Source organism: Cyprinus carpio, chromosome B3, assembly GCF_018340385.1.
Source record: "Cyprinus carpio isolate SPL01 chromosome B3, ASM1834038v1, whole genome shotgun sequence".
NCBI classification, from domain to species: Eukaryota; Metazoa; Chordata; class Actinopteri; order Cypriniformes; family Cyprinidae; genus Cyprinus; species Cyprinus carpio.
Window position 1 is genome coordinate 16,538,648 of NC_056599.1, and position 21,451 is coordinate 16,560,098.

Sequence of the window (21,451 nt, forward strand, 5' to 3'; positions counted from 1 at the left end):
CAACAATTAATGCAGGAGGCTGCTGTGGCCTTGAGATTTGTGGGTAGTGTAATTTCCATAATGAGTGGTGTGTGTGAAGGTAGGCTTAGCTGTTCATTAAGACAGTGGTGTACTGCAGCACAGAGACAGGAAGAGAGAGATGGGCTTCTGCGTGAACCGTCGTGCTCACAGAGCAGGGTTTATTTTGCCAGCTAATAAATGTTACGCACAACATGTTCGTTCTGAAAGCCCTGCACACGGAGCAATTAAGAAAGCGGGATCACTGACCATGTAAGAATATTTGCATGAAGATATCAAAGGCTTTGACCTACAAGATATGCTTAGTTTTGTGGCTTAGGGATGTGGGAAACTCAATGTTATCTAGCTGATTAAAAAATACTGATCTCATTTATATAGTAGCGAATAACACAGTTGATCAATCTAACAGACAAAGGTGTAAAAGGCTGAAGGAATATAATTAATGTTTTAGTAAATAATTAAGCAGCACTGCTCCCTCTAGGTGAAAAACAGCACTGTAACTCAATAACAAATGGTCTTCTCAGTGTTATTGGTGCTCTGAAGAGATCTAGACCTGACCGGATCCTTTGAAGTGACAGTTCACTCAAAAAATAAAAAGTTCTATTATCATTTGCTCACCCTAAAGTTGTTCCAAAACTGCACTGAACAAAGAAGATGATATTTGAGTATTTCCTGATATTTACTCACCCCTATGTTTAATGTCTTTCTTTTTTTTTTCAGTCACAAAGAAATTAATCTTTTGAGGAAAACATTCCAGGATTTTGACTTCAATGGCGGCCAACGGGTTGAAGGTCCAAACTGCAGTTTCAATGCAGCTTTAAGGGTCTCTACACAATCCCAGCTGAGGTATAAGTGTCTTATCTAGTGAAACAATCTGTCATTTTCTAAGAAAAATAAAAATGTTTGTACTTTATAACTATAAATGCTCATCTTGCACTAGCTCGACCTCACATATTACGTTATCATGTTGGAAAGGTCACACGTGATGTAGGCTGAAGTACCGACCCAGCGAACATGCAGAGACTAAATCAAATGCAAAAAAAAAGAAGGGTGGTAAAATGATGTTTTATGATTTTTTTGTCGGAGGAGAAAATGAGATGGAGTTTTTCGCCCTTATACATTACCTTTTTGAACCGAAGTACATGAACGAAGAGCTAGCCGCCTGTTCCAACGTGACTACGTAATCCGTGAAGTTGCGCATCGCAGAGCTAGTGCAGGGTGAACATTTCTGGTTAAAATGCACATAAATGTTTATTTTTTTATTTTTATTTATTTTTATTTTATTTTTTATTGAAGTTGCATGACATAAATACACATTTGGTCATTTAATACATATTTTGATCTTGTCCTACAACATCTTCTTTTGTCCCCCAGAACTAAATGAACCTCCCCCCTTCCAACCACAATAAAAAAAAAGATTAAATTGATTATATTATGGTAGACTGGTAGCAAAAGGGGAGTGTCCCAGGTATTCTATTTTACACAAAGTCCAATCTCATAAATGTTTATTTTTTTAAAGAAAATAATAGATTGTTTTGCTAGATAAGACCCTTATTCCTCAGCTGGGAATTATTCATTGTGTAGAGCCCTTTGAAGCTCCATTCAAACAATTTGGAACTTCAACCACTATATGGAATGTTTTGAAGAATGAAAGACATGAATATCTTGGATGACATGGGGGTGAGTAAATTATCAGGAAATGTTCATTCTGGAAGTAAACTACTTGTAACCAAACAGTTGCTGGTAGCCATTGACTTCTATGGATTTTATCCCCTTTACTATGGAAGTTGGTTTCTACCGGCAACCGTTTGGAACAACTTGAGAGTGAGCAGTAAAATGACACGACTTTCATTTTCGAGTGAACTATCCCTTTAAGCTGATTTAAGTGCAAGATTTAAGTCTTTATTCACAAAAAGAAGCCACATAACAAGCACTGACAGCACACTAAACATGGTCAGCTGGATTGCCTCACTAACATTTATCAACCAGCAAGTGCTCCGGTGGTCAAATAGAGTGCGAGTGTGAGAAAGATGAGGTGGAAAGGACCTTTTAAAGGCAGAGCGGCCGCCCCATTTCCATCCAGGTATTGGTCAATTCATTAGCTTTAAGTGACAGGCCTTTGAAATGTGCGACAGGAAGTGGTGCCATTCATCTTACTGTACGCTCAGCAGATCTGCGGCACCGTTGCATGACATTAAATTATAAAGGACAGCGTGATGGATTAAAAATGTCTTTTGCGCTCAGGGCTGTCTGTGCCTCGGATCTTTACATGGTGCAGCTCAGTTCATTAGCCGCTAGCAGGCTAAAGGCTGTTAGTTAATTCTAAGGGAAAATGGGAGCTGATGCTTGCGGGGTGAAATGGCACAGGATAGAGCTTGAAAAGAGGGACGCATGGCTGAATATAGAGCAGTGTATTGAGGCTAATGTCACATATACAGACCCACTGCTGCACAGATCCAGGCCTACTGCACTCCAGAAAGAAGTTCACCCAAGAATTACAATTCTGTATTCACACTCATGTTCTTCAAAAACAGTATGACTTTCTTCTGTGGAACACAAAAGATGATATTTAGAAGAATGCCTCAGTTTTTTTTTTTTTTTTTTTTTAAGTCAACATAATGAAAGTCAGTGGGGTTTAATGTTGTTTTGATCTGGTTTTGACTTTCAATGTATGAACATTTTTTTTCCAAAAGATCTCATTTTGTGTTTTGCAGGGGAAAAAAATATGTTTATACAGGTTTGGATTGACACAAGGGTGAGTGAATGATGATAGAATTTTAATTTCTGCCTGAACAATCCCTTTAACTGCACTCTGATCAATTTTCTCTTGGTTTGTCTTCCAGAAATCTCCTTTAATTCAGCTCATCTTCTGCTCTGAAAGTACGACTAAGTGGAACTAAGTGGAAATTAGAACAAAGTACAAATTCCTCATGGATATAATAGTTTAATATCATAGATATAATAAAAAATAAGTGGAAATTTATCATGGATATAATTTAATAAACTGTTTGAAAAGCTATTATATAAAAGAATCATATGCAGCATGGAGTGTTTACATAGGGTCAAGCTAAAGGGACAGATGACACAAAAATGACATATAAATATCAAACAATCTTCACACAACATTTCCCAAAAAACACTATAATTGCATCATAAAACATATCTGAAGTCTTCTGAAGTCATACTATAGCTCTGTGTGATGAAAAGACTAGAATTTGAAGTCAAGTTCACACAAATCATCATTCAGCTATCAAATCAAACATGTTGCATCAGTAACATCATGTGCCACTGGTTTTTGTATGTGATTTTGGAACTGTACTGGGTGAATTATCATAGAACGAACAAGTGCACGTGAGTATTTTCTCAGTTGGGTTTGTGCTAAGAGAATGAGAATAACGCCCTCTGCTGGACACTGAAAGCATCACCATATTCATCTCTTTCTTCTCACTGGCTGCAACAGGAGACCATTTCCTCAGTGTACTTGTGTTTTTGTTTTGGAGGCGTGCTTGTATTGATGCCAAGGAAGACTAAGTGTGCTTTCTTGTGTTGCCATGGACACGTGTAATGTAATACAAGTTTACAAGAGTGACCCTATAGAATTTCAAAATGAGCTGGACCGCATTTCACTTCATCACTGTCACATGCTGTAATTTAGACATCAGGGCTATTTTGTTTTTCTTTGTGTCCTTTTCTCACTGCTGTCATCCTTTTTGGATTTAGCTTTTCCTTTTTTAATGGACTAGACTATAACTAGACAATTTGCCATCATATTCTCCCCCCTATGGGAAACAGTTCTTTTATAATGAGGTATTGTGACAAATAATACTTAATACTGACAACAACTTGCACTACACCAGTGTTGACAATGACCATGATACTTAAAAAAATAAATATTGATATCATGTCACTGCTAAATTATTCAATCATTTTGTAAATAATACCGTGCCAGAAGCTGGAGGACTTCAACATGGTAGGGGGTGGTACTGCACTGTAATGCTGGTTTCACCTGTCCTACAACAGAAGCTACTACTGCCACACAGAATCATGTCGGAGGAGATGACAGAATTTTGTGAAAATTTAGATGAAACTGTAAATGATCTAGATTAAATCTAACTTACCATTGTGGGAGTTTTTTGGATTCTGTGGTGTAGGAAGGTTGTAGTATGCATACGTTCTGAATGAACGTGTTAGTTATTTTTTTGTTCTTTTGTACAGTTATGGTTACAAACCCTCTCTGCCTCTACATTTGGATTCATTGGCCAAAAAAGTAAAGTTAAAAGATGAATTTGACTGATAGCAAAAAAAAAATTAAAAAAAAAAAAAAAAAATGATACACATCGCAATAATATCATTATTGTAAAGACTGGCAAGGATAATTGTGTAGTGAAACTCTGACAGCCCTACTGACAACCAATACACAATTTGAAAGCTTAAAATAATAAATGGGGCTGTTTTCAACCAACCAGCTGAGTCAAAACAACCCAATCGCTGGGTTTGTCCATATTTTACCCAGAGCTGGGTTATATTTAACTCAGCATTTTTTAGTGTGTAGTTCACCCAGAAATGAGAATTCTGTCATTAATTACTCACCCTCATGTCTCCCCAAACCCAACTTCATTCCCTTCATAAAGACCTTCATTCATCTTTGGGAACACAAATTAAGATATTTTTGATGAAATCCAAGAGCTTTCTGACCCTTCATAGACAGCAACACAACTGTGTACTGTCATCAGTTTTTCAACCCTAATTTTATGAAGCTGTGAGAATAGCTGTTTTTTACTTTTTGCGCTAAAAAACAAAACAAAATTTTCTTATGTGTCAGAATTTGATGTGCTTTCTCAACAGTACCATGACATATGCGTGTGTATTCCTCTGCTTGTACAGAAGTTGCAAGTCTGGGTTCTATGTCAGAACGACAGCAGCACCACACACACGTCATGATACTCTCATGAACATACATTAAAGGCTGACAGGAAGAGAAGAAATTGTTGAACAAAGCTGTTATTTTTGGTTTATTTGCATACAAAAAGTATTCTCGTAACTTTATAAAAATTAAGGCTGAACCACTGATGTCACACAGACTATTTTAATGATGTCCTTACTACTTTTCTGAATGTGTCAGTTGTGGTGCTATCTATGGAAGGTCAGAAAGCTTTCGGATTTCATCAAAAATATCTTAATTTGTGTTCCTAAGATGAATGAAGGTCTTACGGTTTTAGAATGGTTTTAGGGTGAGGAATTAATAACAGAATTTAAATTTTTGGGTGAACTATCCCTTTAATATCAATAACCTGTCTGTGCTCAGATTACAACAGTACATTTTTGGGGGATTATGCTCCAGAGCCATGTCCTAGCAGTCACCGCTTGTGTTTAAACACATGAAGCTGTAATGCTAATGAAAATGCCATATGTCGATTTTCATTTCTGGGTATTTCTTTAATGCAACTGGGTATTTCCAGCATGATCAGCCCTGAAATGGTGCATGCTAGTCTAAATATATCCTGCTACCTAGTGTTGTTTTGGATTCACCACTAGGAGGAATCAAACACTAGGAAATTCCCACAAATCTTCAGAGCAGCATACTTTATGCCTTTACTGAATGTACTCATGCAAGATGTGCCGTATAAAGTGCATTTTTGGCTGTTCTTCAAGGGTCAAACGAAGGCATGTGTGTGGTAACGAGAGGTCCAGGATCCACCAGCGATTGGTGCACAATTTAGGAAGCTGTGAGTGAGTGTTTGCTTCCATGCACATGTGTGCAGCAGTGATGTGTGTGAGTGGGCAGCGGTGACTCACTGCTGACGGTGAGCACATTGTTCTTGATCTCTGCAGTGATTTGGATGCGGCCCCTCCTCTCAGTGTGGTCAGTCCCACACAGACTCGGCACGTTGGCCACACAGCGCTTATGGATGTTCATCATGCAGTCTGGATGGAGGGAGACAGAAAGAGAGAGATATGTTAAACCACAACCCCAATTTACAGATGCATTGTGTACAAGATGATACATGAATCTATATATATAAGTGTGACCTTTTAAAGATCAGACGGAAAGGGAAAGTGCTTTCCTTCTACCAAAGACCTGTTGAGCCAATTCTGTAACTATAAATGGCAGTTCAGCCATGACTCATAAGTCTGCATCAAATGTATACTTTGCATGCAAAGGCAATCCCAGAAAGCAAATTTATAGCCACAGAATATATATATATATATATATATATATGTATATATATATATATATATATATATATATATATATATATATATTCATGAAGAATGCATTAAATTGAACAAAAGTGACAGAATAGAAATCTATGCTACAGATTATTTAAATTTTATCAGCATTTGCACAAAACCATTAAGCAGAACAACTGTTTTCAACACTAATAATAAGAAATATTCATTGAGTACCAAATCAGCACATCAGAATGACTTAAATATTAAAATATATTAAAATAGAAAACAATATTACTGTTTTTCACTGCATTTTTATCAAAAAATGCAGCCTTGGTGAACATTTTTTTGTACCTTATTTACACCTAAAGGTGAATATTAGTACCTTAAAGGTACATAGAGATAAATGGTACATATAAGTATTTTTTGAAAAGGTAGCACTTGTTTTCTGAGACCGTATTGTAAATTGTATATATTTCATTTGCCGTTCTAAAAGGTACCTGCTTATGTATACAGTAGACAGGGAGTCGATTCACTAGATAATGGAACAAAGTAATTGTATTTTCCTTTTTTATTATTTATTAATAATATACAAACCAGAATGAGAACATGAAAACACCTATTAATTCAACTTCCCCACCTACCCTCCCTCACCCTCTTTAAATGGGTTACATAATGGATAGAAAAACTAACAGAAAACCAAAGCCACAGGAATCATAAAACATAAATTCCAAAAAGTAATAGTATTTTCTGATTGTATCACAAACTAGTCCAGGTTGTACTCTCCTGCTAAAATCATCACCAGCATGTGTTTTTTGGATGCTGCTATACTTATTATCAAGCGAGGCCATCCAGCTCCATGAGAAATAAACAGGCTGGTTGACTACTCTAAACTGATCTTCACAGCAGGGTCAGTGGGGGCTGAAGAACAAAGCAGTAGTGAAGATGCTAATCACAGTTATGCTGCTTTTGTTGTGTTGGAGGCCACAGGCCAAAGACAAGCAGCCGGACACAAGTTTACATATCAAATAGCCAAACAGGCACTCTGGCATTCAGACTGCTTCTGAAAATGACTGTGAACACACTCTCACACACACAGTACTCCTTCATGCACTGCAGCACTTCTCCACAGTTCAGTCAGAAGTGTGGCGGAGCGCAAGCCATAGCTAGAGTGTAAACAGTGTAGAGGGCCCCGGCGAAGACGACGCACGCATTGGAAACTAAACAGAGGTAATTATAGCACTCCCTGTCTGAACCAAAACAACTTTGTGTCAGGTTTCAGGTGAAGATGCTGAGTGCCTCATCTTTACATCACCTGTCAGCTCACTTGCCTACCTGCCTGTCATACATTAATAAGAGTAAAGGGCTGCTGAAAAAGACGCTGTTATATCAATGAATATTTGTTAGCCAACAATCAGGTATGTGGCAATGAATATCTGTGCCCCGGAGGCTTGGACAGCTGCTAAGTGAGTGCAGCATTTTGAATGTTTTATGTATTGGACACTAGATAAGAGGCTGGCTAACGTGAGATGGAAAATCTCTTTTCAGTCAGGTGCTTTGTGAGTGGGATTTCATACAGCCTGGTTATGTTCTCAGGATATTCGCCTTGCAGGGATACGTAACACACACGGATCACCCAACCATTATACTAGGGTTGCACAGTATACAGTACAAATGGGATCATGAAACATTGAATAGAAGTAACACAGTAACATTTCACACATTTTGAATTCTAGCAATGTGTTGCTATTCAGGACAGTTCAGCAGTCCAAGGAGCATGACGTAAAATGTGAGCGCTAATGTTGAGTTAATAGTGTCACAATGCATCAATGCATGATTTGAGCTTGAAAAAGTTGAATGCATTTATTATGGAACTTAATAATTGATTATCATTCCTGCAAAAACAGCCAATGTGGGTATTACAATATATGCAGAGCATGTGAGACTGGGAAGTTCATGGTGCCTACACTACCATTCAAAAGTCTGGAGTTGGTAAGATTTCTTTAATGTTTTCAAAAGAAGTCTCTTAAGCTTACTAAGGCTGTAATTATTTGATCAAAAATACAGAAAAAAAAATGTCTTCTATTTAATATTTATTCTATTATGTAATTTATTCCTGTGATGGCAAACCAGAATTTTTAGCATCATTACTCCAGTCTTCAGTGTCACATGACCCTTTTAGAATTCATTCAATCATATGCTGATTTAGTACTCAAGAAACATTATTATCATTAATGATAAAACTTTTTTTTTTTTTTCAGGATTCTATGATGAATAAAGCTAAAAAAACTGCATTTATTTGAAAAAGAAATCTTCTGTAACATTATAAAAGTCTTTACTGTGACTTTTGATCAATTTAATGCATCCTTGCTAAATAAAAGTACAAATTTCTTACTGACCCCAGAATTTTGTAGTTTATCTGTTTACATTTTAAAATAATAATAATAATAAAAATAATAATTTAGTTTTTGTTGGTATTAGACTGAATTCTACATTTTGATATCCAGCCAGCCCTACAACATCCATTCCACAAAAAGAATTTGCATCCTGGGATCAGCTTTGGACTATAAGAAAACATGTAAAAACTTTTTTCAAAAGCAAAGAAGTATTCTACTCGGTTGATTATGTGTTACTCTGTGCCTGAGTGGAAATCAAGGAAAGTGAGAGATACCCACGGTCACATCTCATGCCCTGGTGGATGAGTCCATACAGCAGAGAGCCGCAGTGGTCACAGAAGGTGGGGCTGGAGTACGTGTGGACCTTGAACTTGTGCTTACTGCGCGGGTCCTTCAGAGAGACACAAAAAAACAGAGCAGTCAGCCACATTGGCCATAAATAAGCATTACCAAAAATAAACTGGGAATTAATGTTGATTGCAATAACACAAATGCATGGTGCCAAAGATCTTAAAGGGGAAGTACATTTGAAACAAGCAGAAGAGAAATGAATTCTACCAGGTATTTTACATGGTAAAAGCACAGGCACAGCAAGGAAACGTGAGTAAGAAAAGTCAGCTTATAGCTTTACAATATACACATTTTAACCCTTTTTGCTAATCGTTGAAAGAAGTAAACATTAGAAATCAGAAAGTAAAAATATTAAGTATAAATATTGTTTTATATAATGTATATATACACACACACACACACAAACACACACACACACACACACACACACACACACACACACACACACACACACACACACACACACACACAAAACCACCATTCAAGAGTGATTTTTCATAGATTTTTTTTTAAAGAAATTAATATTTTATTCAGCAAGCATGCATTAAATTGATCAAAAGTGACACTTTTAATTACAAAAAAGTAACAATTTATAAATTCTATTAAACTCATGTTATTATAAACTCAATTATGTTAACTAAATTATTAACTAAATTGTTATTTTTATTTTTTCATCAAACTTTTCATCTATTTATCAAAAAATCCTTTATGAAAAAAATTATTGCGCTTTCCACAAAAATACTAAGCAGCTGTTTTTAACATTGATAATAACAATAAATGTTTCTTGATAATCAAATCTACATATCAGAATGATTAGTATCGTGACTGGAGTAATGGCTGCTATTTCACACTATTAATGTTTTTACTGTCTTCAAGTGGTGCCTTGGTAAACATTATTATTTATTTTTTTTAAACAGTAGTGTATTACACATAATTAAACTTTTTTAATTTAAATTTTTTTTATTTGGTCTTTAATATATAAATAAAATTTTAATATTGTTTAGTTCATAAAATATATTATTTTGAATAAAATCATATATACTGTATATATATAATATTATAATACATAATAATATGGATTAATAGTATATAGATTAATGACGGAGGATGACACGGGTCAGCAGGGCACTGCCAGTCAGCTTAAACACTGGCACACCAGAATAGCCTTCCTGTTCGCCTCCCCCCAAGTCATCCATCCATTATTAATTAAGCAGGGGCTCTTTTATGACTTTCTATTCATAAGAAGCTGTTTTAATATTCTCCCTCTGAATACAGCTCATGGTGGCGTTGACACTCACACAAAAAGAGAGCAGCTTCCATACGGCCTGTGGCCTGGGCACACAGAGGCCCCGGTGAGCATATGCAGCACACACAAAGCTCACAGGACTGTGTTACATACTCTTACAGTAGAGGAATATGCAATGAGAAGAGGTCAGAGTGAATTTACACAGGCTGCCCCCACACCGTGTTGGGAAGCAGAGGTGCTGATGAGGCTCTCGGTGTGATGAAATGAGAGCTGGAGTAGGTGGATGAGGAGAGAGAGAAAGAGAGCAAGGCTACATAATAATGTTACAATAAAAATCACAATAAGTACTTGCAAAGGGGTCAAAGTTTGGCAAGGCCCGTTAGCCTCTGTTAGTGGATACTGTATCTGTACATGACCTGCATAGTGGATACTGTATCTGTACATGACCTGCAGGGTAAAAGTATTTTTTTATTCTTATAACAGCAGTTTTTCTATTTTTTTTAAAAAAGAATTTTGAACAGCAGTGTGCATATTACTATTATAACATATTATAGCATATTAGAAATAATGGTCTAGTTTCTGGCCGAGATAGCTATACACTTCAAAAGTGTGACAAATCTACTACTACTCAACTGAATCATGCCACACAGGCCGTTTCTGTGCATCAACCATTGTATCTTTTTCCTTGCTTTTTTTCACGAGAACACTTGTGAAAGTATCAGTTTGGATGGCACTCTACAAACAAGCAAACCTATAGCAACCCATTAGGCAATATAAACAGCACTGAGCAAACCACAAAACCTACACGACTGAGTAGGCAATTTGGACAGCAATATGAAAACCACTAGAGCCAGTGCACTTTCAAAGCTCAATGGAAAGCAGCCAAGTACTTAATTAAAACTATATAAACCATCCCAGCCATATTAAACAGCATTGAGGAAATATTTGGAAACAGAAGATGGAAGGCGTTTCTATCCACACATCAAGTACAAAGTATAATCAAGCTTTAAAGCCTGAGCCTCCATGAATTATGGACCAAGCTGTCCATTTTCTTCTTATTTTTGCAGGCAAAGTTACAAGCGATGATCGTGCTCGTGTAGTGAAAAGTACGGAGCCCATGAGTTAATTCACAAAACTTTTGCTTTGCAATGCAATACTTTGCAATAGAATGTACAACGTTTTGCAAGAGAACGCAAAACCATTGAAATATGTTGGCCTACTTGTAATAAAATTAAAGCAAAACTTTTTTTTGCTTTAGAACGTTTACAAATGTAAATCTACAAATAAAATGTTAAGGATACCACTGCATCTGTCTGGGAAAAAATTGCAGTGATTTTCTACAAATAAAATGTTAAGGATACCACTGCATCTGTCTGTCTTAATTTCAAAATTAAAAATAATTTGTTTATAATCTCTGCACAGGAGAGACTTGGTTTTGTTTTGAAACAAAAGAAAATATATTGTATCGGCTATCGGCCAAAATGAGTTAAAAAAATATCGGCATATCGGAAATCAGCAAAAATCCAAAATCATGAATTCTGGTAAGAACAATGAAACGGGGGTGAGCGAAACTATATACTTTTAAAATAATATTTTAAGAGGGTTTACTAAAGTACTAGTTAAATAACCTTTATAGGAATGTCTCAAATGTTTTTGTCTGTAGAATGATCGTCAGTGGAGTCCAAAACCACATTAGATCACACTTCTATTGTATGGAACACTGAGGCATTTTTCAAAATTCTCTTTTGTGTTCCAAAGAAGAAAGTCATAAAGGTTTGGGAAAACATTATGAATAAATAATGATAAATTTTATTTCACTTTTGAGTGAACTATGCATTTTTAAAAAGCCCTATTTCATGTTTAATGCATCCTTCCTACATAAATACATTTTCGAGCATTCAGAGACAGCTCGATAAAACATAATGGTGCACCTCATGGCACCACAAACAATTTACAGCACCATCTAAGGCCCCGTCCAGACAGAGATGCGTTTAGCTGTATACGCATATATTTTGTATCATATAGGCGTTTTGTCCACATGGATCTGGCATTTTGGGAGCGTGAAACCGATATTTTTTTAAACCAGGTCCCAGAGTGGATAAATCTGAAAACGCCACCCTTTTTTTTTTCGTGTGGACAGCGAATCCGTATATTTTCTGAAACCATGACATCATCAGCCCATGTCTCATCCCTAGTCAGACACCGCTACGTCACGTAACAGCAACAAAAGCACAAACAAACACTGAACGATTGTCTTTTTATTAACTAACATTAACACAGATTAATAAATGTATTGTTCCATGTTCGTTTGTATACCGCGTGCAAGGTTTATGCGCATAGTCCAAGTCTTCTTCTCCGTTTTTAGTGTATCTCTGTGGCAGAATTACAGCACCACATACTGGTCTGGTCGTTTTGTGTCGGTTTCGTGGTTTCGTGTGGACGCAGATATTTCTTGTGACGAGGAAAAAAAAGATTGGATAGGGAAAGCTCTGGCTTCGTGTCTACGTAGCCTAAAGCAGCATAGAGAACAATATGATGTGCTCACGTCTGTGAAGGACCATTCAAACAAAAGAAGGCACATCAGAAGAGGTCTGTGAAATGCAGAGTAGGTGCAGGTGTGAAGGGGCTTTTGTAGACTCATCTGAATAGTCTGATGACAATGTCACCCCTGTAGCACTGGCCATCCGACAAAACACAGATTCACTCATAATAAAGAGAAGAGACACAGAATAATTCATTTGTATTATAATTTCCTGTCAACTTATACAGATGGGACACAGTGAGCAGCATACAAACAATAACAAACAAAGCCGGTAGATGAAATTAAGCCCAACATATGGATGTCTGTCCAAACAGAGATCCATAGACAAGAAAAACAGCAAGTGACACACGCAAATAAAATCATAGCACCATCTTTGTGCTAGAATTGATCTAAATACTTTCATTATTTTGATTTATTACAAAAAACATCCTCTTCCAAATTGTATATACATTTAACTACAGTCCTACAAACAACTGTTTTGTACCTGATTTCAGGTCTGTATGGGGACATCTGATCCCAATATGTAGGCAAACCTGAGCCACCCACACACAGTGTGCAGGTGTGGGTTTCTCGGATCACATCCCCCTCTTCAAAGCAGATGTGATAATTTAAGGCGCTTTGTTCATCAATGAACCCTCATTAAAATGAATCTATTCATAAACGTCAAAGGCAAAGAGCAAAGCCAACTAGTCTAAATCTGATCAAGATCCACTGATCACAAAATACTAATGTTCCTTTGTGGACATCACAGAAAATTATACTGACCTTCTGACCACAACTAGAGACCATTTTTACTATGTACTAATGTTCCTTTGTGGACATCATATATTGCGGTGAACTGATAACCAGGTTTTCAGAAAATTATACTGACCTTCTGACCACAACTAGAGACCATTTTTACTATGAAATTTTCTATTATGTAAAATAAGCAAGACCAAGGCCCCAAAATATTCTGAAGTGCAGACTTAACAAATACAGACAGGTTTATTTTAAAACAACTTTATTACATGCTGAATATGTGGTTACATATGTGTGACAAAGTGAACTGAAGCTCCTTCAGAGGGTGGAGTGGTGTGTTTGGATTGGCTGAACTTGGCAAGAAGTTCACAGTTCCCTCAGACCAATGCAGGTGTTTGGGAAACCAAGAAAAAAAAAAAAACCCACAAAGCAGTTCACAGGAAACAGCAAGTGCTACACAGGAAAGCGCTCTTCTGCACACAACCCTTTCGAAACTCCACCACTAATATGTCAGTGCCTTAACATGCAGTTCATTTGTCTTTCTATGCATTAAAATTGCTCTATATTTAAATTATTTTTATATGCACTAGGCTATGCATATAAAAAATGTATATGCACCCAGGTTGTGAGAGCCCTGAACTCAAATCACCCCACCCTTCTCTGAAACCCCACACAAACCCCCTACCTCCTGAAACATGGACCATCTCACCTCCTCCACCCCCCAACAACCTTACCACATCACAGAAAAACTGTCTGAAACTTTCTTTTTTTGTGCAATTCAAAGTGTGCTACACACAGATGAGTGGGCCTGTACAAACCACCTGTAGTAACACACTGTGTTATATTCTATGTGGGGTAGTTTCATTTAAAATGCTGTGTTTTGTTTATATAACAAAAGATATGTATGTTTACATGCTCATGCACTACAAATCATCTTGCACTGTTTCCCAGCCAGCTGCTTGACTTACGATGTTTCTCTTTGCACATGTACAGTATTATGTGTGAAGCATTCGTATAGTTTGTATTTTTGTTTTTTAGTTTATGTATAGGTAAACATTTATATATAGTATATTTATAGTCAAAATCTGTCAATAGGTTAGTTGTGTATAGGTACAGTATTTATGTGAAGCATTCGTATAGCTTGTATTTTTAAGTTTATGTATAGGTAAACATTTATATATAGTATATTTATAGTCAAAATCTGTCAGTAGGTTAGTTGTGTGTAGGTTTATACTGTTTTACTTCATTGTTTTATGTCTGTATTTATGTAGCACTGTGGTCCAGTGAGGCACGACATTTCATTCCATTGTATGTCCCCACATGTAGTGGAATGACAATAAAACTCAACTTGAACTTGAACTATACCGATGTTAATGAAATTTTCATGACTTCTCCAGCATGTCCTGCTGATTTGCTGGTCTCCGCTCATTTGTTTCCTATGCCCATATTTGGTCCTTCCTGTTCCCGTCCACATTGTGTTAATTTGACTCCAGGTGTTCCCTGTTTATTTCTATTGATCCTGTGTGTTTTGTCATCCCCTCCTCTTGTCATGTGCATAAATAGTGTTCCCTGTTGTCAGTTCAGTGTCCTGTATTGTTTATGTAAACTCCTTGTGCTACGTGTGATCCCTGCGAAATAAATAAATTCCTTGGTTTTGTACTGTCTCCTCGCTCAGTGTTCCCGCACCATAGCAAAACGCGACACTGACTAACTGAAAAGTGCTCAAATCCTTTTTTAAACCAGCTAAAAGACCAGTCTGACTAAGCTGAGAGAGCAACTTACACAGACAAACCTGCTAAGGGTAGTTTTACACTTTCAAAAGTGTAAAAATCTCATATTTAAAATACCTTAATATTTCCATGTTTCCCTTAAAGGGATAGGTCATCCAAAAAAATTGAAATTCTGTCATTAATTACTTATCCTCATGTCGTTCCAAACCCGAAAGACCTTTGTTTATCTTTGGAACACAAATTAAGATATTTTTGATGAAATCAGAGAGCTTTCTGTCCCTCCATAGACAGCAAGGGAACTACCATGTTCAAGAAATTAAGTATTTGTGCGCCAAAAACCCCCAAAAACAATAACAACTTTATTTAACAATTTCTTCTCTTCCGTGCCAGACTTAGCTGCCATTTAAGACAGTATCACAACACATGTGTGATGCTGCTGACACAGGAGCCCGCGTTCTGAAGTAGTACTCTCTTGAAGAAATTGTTGAATGAAGTCATTATTTTAGTTTTCTTTGGGCACAGGAAGTATTCTTGTAGCTTCATAAATTAAGGTTGAACCACTGAAGTCACATGGACTGTTTGAACAATGTCCTTACAACCTTTCTGAACCTTGAACATGTCAGTAGTGTTGCTGTCTATGGAGGGTCAGAAAGCTCTTGGATTTCATCAAAAATATCTTAATTTGCGTTCTGAAGATGAACGAAGGTCTTATGGGTTTGGAACGACATTAGGGTGAGTAATTAATGACAGAATTAAAATTTTTGGGTGAACTATCCCTTTATGTTTTATTAATTTTTTCTAGTAATCTGAAAAAAAGAGACAAAATCAAGTGAACCTGCTATATAATGCAAAAAAAAAATTTTTGCTCCACTTGAAAAGGTCCAAGTTAAACAGTTTGAACTTTGAATGGAGCATTACAATGCTTAAGGTACTGCAGCCTTCGCTCCATAGCGTCTAATGCACTGAGCAACACTGATGCGAACGGACCTTAATATGTGATAATTATCTCACCTACGTTACTGTACACTGCGTACAAATGCCATTATGTCTGTCATAGAGGAAAACGCTGCTGTTTTTTCTATGACAAAGCAACAAAGATTCTTTTCAGATAGAGCGCATGCACAATCCTCCCACTTCCATGCTTCTATCACACAGCACGCAGTGCACTGAGTCATCGAATAATCAGTACTGAATAAGAAGGTGCAGGCAGTTCTGTACAAAGGAGTTCAAATGGAAAGGCAGGGGGGAGAGAGGAGACGCAACAGAAATGCATCGCTATAGAGCCCTCCCACCCGGTGGCCTTCAGAGAGTTCCCATGGTGATGGCCAAAGCCCATCGCCCAGCAACAGGCTGGTACCTGTCACAGCGAGAGTTCACGGCGGTTGTCGCGTCTGGCTGAAGGGAAAAAAAATACACTTGAGAAGCCGAGCATTTCTATGTAAAGACACACAAACACATACTTTCACACTTCCATTTCCCCATTTCTCAAACTATGCACTATTTATGAGGCACGTTTTTCATTAGTAGCAGCTGTAGATTATGATCATGTCCGAGAGGGCGGTTGTGGGTAGCGTTTATCACGGTGTCAGTACCACTGTGATAGAGTTACGCAAAACACAGTTTCTGTGGTTTGCTACAAGAAACGGTCATGGCCAAAAGTTAAAGGCTCTAGTTGATCATGTATTAATAATATATAACAATAATGTAAAATAATCTCAGTCATTACTTATTATATGAAATGCTTCCAATTCTCCAATTAACCTACTGAAGGTCCAATTCTCACTATTAACAAACTATTAACTATGACATTTGCCTAAAAAAAACTCCTAATTGGCTGCTTATTAATAGTAAGGTAGTTGTTAAATTTAGGTATTGGGTAGGATTAGGGATGTAGAATGTGGTCATGCAGAATATGTGCTTTATAAGTACTAATAAACAGCCAGTATGTTAATAATAGGTATGCTAATAAGCAACTAGTTAATAGTGAGAATTAGTCCCTAGACTGAAGTGTTACCAAATGTTTTAATAAAAAAAAATGATATAAAAACATAAAACGTACAATAAAATAAATAATTTTATTCAGTTCACAACCTGAATTGAATTTCAGTTCTCCTTGAAACTGTCACAAAAATTTTAATTTTTTTATTTATGGCATATACTGACCAAGCATATCCAAAGGGTTCACATACATTTTCCCATGTGTTTCTCGCTACTGAAAGTGGCTGTAAAGCAAAAGATTCATTGGGATAATATGGTCTGAGGGACAGAGAGATTTTTCACACACACACAGACATCCTCAGTTCTGATCAGTCCAGCCATGTTTCCTTCTTAATGCTTTGTGACAAGCAAACAGCCGCACTGCTCGGCAACAGAGTGACGCTTGGTTTCTCCTTGAAACTGCTCTTTAAATAACTGCACAATAGCTTATTCACAGAGAGAACAGCATATCCACACAAACAGCTTACATATGAATACACTTCTTCGCTCTTTATACTTTCATGCCTACAAGCATGAAAGGTAAATCGTCCAATCAGAGAAAAGTGTGACTGGCGCAGGAAACGTGTTTATGCAAATGCCTGCCTGGCCTTATTAAATCAGTGCCCCATGGGAGCATGCAACCAGTGTGAGAGGGGTATTTATAGATATCACCCACTTCTGGCAGAGCATGTGGGCACATCCATGACTATCCCAGCGGGATTTCAAATAATGACAGTTGGGAGTGGGAGATGGCGTGGAAATTTCTAGAAAGGGTTAAGCTTTGTGAATGGCAGAAGATAAAAAGCAAGCCTAAGGGGGTCTTTTTGTGTTTCTCAAAAACATTTAATCGGCTTACAATATTTCCTAACAAGTTACGGTACAGGTAGTCATTTATCCATAAAAGTTGAATGTGTGAATACATACATATATATATATATATATATATATATATATATATATATATATATATATATAATATATATATACATGCTTGGGGAGCCATGGCATTTGTGTGTGTGTGTGTGTGTGTGTGTGTGTGTGTGTGTGTGTGTGTGTGTGTGTGTGTGCACATGTTTATGTGGTTTATGAGGATACAAATTTGTATTATTATATGGGTATGATGACATAGGTATTACAATATGAAGGTGATTTATGAGGACACTTTTGTGTCCCTGTAATTCAAAAGGCTTATAAATCCTTCAGAATTAGTTTTTTTGAAAATCTAAAAGTTTTTTGTGAGGGGTATAGGTGAAGGGGTTGGTGCAGGGCAACAGAAAATACAGTATATAAAAACCATGGAGAGTCCCCATAAACCAAAAAACTGGTGGTGGTTGAGGAGAGATCCTCCCCCATATGATTGTAAAGTGATTTGGGTGTACAGCAATACACAATGAAGTGCTATATAAATGCCTCATTCATTCATTCATTCATTCATAAAAGCCAATTTGTGTGTGTGTGTGTGTGTGTGTGTGCGCACCGTTGCTCATGCCAGACAGGTAGCAATACAGCTAACAAGCATTGCATTTGTGGCAAACAACAGCACTGGAACAATTGGCTTGTCTATTGTAGCCAATTATTCCAGTGGAGCTGTGTGTCTCTGTCTATAAAATTTTTAAGAGGTGACGATCAGCAGGGCTGAAAGGATAAATTGGGAAACTCTTTCTCACTATTTGACATTGCCTTATGCGCAACAGAAACTGAACACAGCAATGCTGATATATCATTGATTTAGGGGTGACCCCGAATAGTCGACAATTCGATGCTTCGATTTGAGGAGCCTGATTCGACTACCAATCTCACAGTCGAATATTCGCGGGGTGTTATTATGATTATGCCATTTTGACTATATGGAAGAGCTCAAATGTCTGATTTCACATAGAACTACCGGTTTTCTCCCAATAAGTTAATATGCAGCCTATTATGATAAATCTGTAAATAAGAATCTGAAAAGAAAGAAGCTTCAAATAAATATTTTAAAGTGCGTGAATAAATCCAACCACCCCTATAGATTTATGTTTCACTTTCCATAATCCGTGAATGACAGTGGAGCATCTTGGTGGCAGGGATTTAAAACTTTCACAAGGCTCAAACTGACACAAGCAGAGACTGGATTTTTTCGATCAGGTAGGGTACAAGTGATTTCAAAACATTTCAGCTGGTTGATATTTATATATATCGTGGATATATTATTTACCTGATATAAGATGCATTTGGTTGAGTCAAGCGCTTCATTGTAGTACTACGGTGATTATCTCTTCAGCACGCAGCGCGAGCAGGACAAACAACAATGCAGAACATTAATAACTATGACTGGGACTGTCACACACACACCATTGTAATGAGAACACCATTATAATAAAATGCTATGAATTTTTTGAGTTTAGCTTCCGTGTTTATGCACATTGTTGTGTGAAGAACACTTCCACAAAAGGAGTTCATTTAGAACCACGCAGATACGTTCATGTGCATTCGGGCCCTTTTTGCAGATAGCCTGTAAGTCCTAATATTAACGTTATGTTGTATAAATAACAAAGCATATTCTATATGAAATTATGAGTTTAATCCCATTGATTAAAAACTTGCAATCAAATACGTCACTCTAGGGTCATCTTTAGCACGCACAGCTCAAAACAGAAATGCAGAACATTAATAACTACTGTCATATAGGCTAACGATAAAATGAGAGCACTATTGTAAAAAAAAAATTTGTGAATTGTTAGGGTTTCGCTGACATTTAGTGTTAACTATCTTTTAATCAAAACAAAAAACATTATTTACCCCGTTTGTATCTGCGAGGCTTTCGTTACACATTTTCCCTGTGTGTTAACGTCAGTAATTATGACTGTCGAATGTCTGACTTGACTGTATTTAGCCCTGCCCCAAACATATGATTCAACTATCAGTCTAATATCGGCAAGATTAGAAAATTCCAATTCGGGGACACCCCTACATCAATTTCAATGATTTATTAAGAAAGTGAATTGAACCAACATGAGAGTGAGGGCTGAGATTTTAAAAAAATAAGGCAGATACTAGATATTTTAGGTTTCCTAAGAAACCAGTGGGCGTTAAACACCCTTGATCGAAGGTGTGAAAGACATTTCTGCTTTCTAATACACTTACTGATCAAAGCCAACAGTCTTGTCACATTTGACAAACTCCCTTTAATACAAAACACGTACTATGGAATAAGACTTGCAAGAAAGAGCAAGCATATTCTCACACATCCATGAACCCACCTAAAGTCTGGTTTGGTCTGGTTTTTATTGCACAACTGCAATCAGAGTTGAGTTTCAGTGCAATACAGAGTTCTTATAACGTGAATGAGAGTTTAATGAGACTACCGTTACAGAAATCCCTTGGTGAATGTCTAATTAGCCCACTTCTATAATTGAAGCCTAAAACGAGCCCCTTCGAAAACATCTTTGAGTCCGCCATGCTTGGCTGTCTTTGACATTGTCTATATTTATACCTACAATCCCCTTTAGTGGCTCTTCTGAGACTAGCTAGCAGATTCACACAAGAAAAAACTAATGACAATGTCACAAGGCCAAGGCTTCAGTGAAATAGAAATTGTGCCTAGTTTACTGGCACGCCGACGTCCAGAGCGCACGCGGTTTTGGCGGCACTTCTAGACCGGTGGAGAACAAACGTGAAAACAGAATTAAGCACGAACCTCATCACCGTGGCTCTGGAGGAGGATGAAAGGGTGCGTTTCATCTGCATGAATGAGATGAATGGCGAGGCTTCTTAGAGAAGTGGTGGGACAGCGCCAGATCGCTAATTTGGACTGAGGCGTGGAAATGTGCTAACGACATCCCACCAACGTTCACCATTTTAGATCACTCTGAATCCCTTTGCGGAGTGTCTGCCAGCTGTGTAATTTTGCCTGGCCCTGCTGGGCACACTGTGTAACTATTACGGTATTCTAGGGAGGGGAGCCGACCCGGGACTTCTAGGGCGCTCCTCTGAGAGATGAAGTTACGTCTGACTGAGGGAAGGCCGCTGAGAGGGCTGTCAGACGCACAGCGCTGGGACTATCACTCTTAGTCCCAGCGCTGTGCGTAGTTCGCAGGGCACTTGTGAGAAAGTGAAAGAATACAGCATTATCTCAAGGCAGAGCGGTCCAGCTCATAAATGAAGGCTGAAGCCCTACAATAAAACACTTCTTATATGTTTTACTGGGGTCAATGGTAAATTGTTTGGCAATGATTGAGGTAACAAGTAATGTGTATAACAGTCAGATTATGTTGAAAGTAGCATATAATTAACATTATCAACT

General features: G+C 37.3%; 1 protein-coding gene across 1 annotated transcript in view; it reads right to left on the minus strand.

The window, feature by feature from the left end:
* The window catches only part of LOC109052512 (protein kinase C beta type), a 124,552-nt gene that overhangs the window by 71,760 nt on the left and 31,341 nt on the right, over window positions 1-21,451 (minus strand). Inside the window, 2 exon segments of the mRNA XM_042719970.1 lie at window positions 5,815-5,943; window positions 8,865-8,976. Coding sequence (XP_042575904.1) covers window positions 5,815-5,943; window positions 8,865-8,976 — 241 coding nt within the window.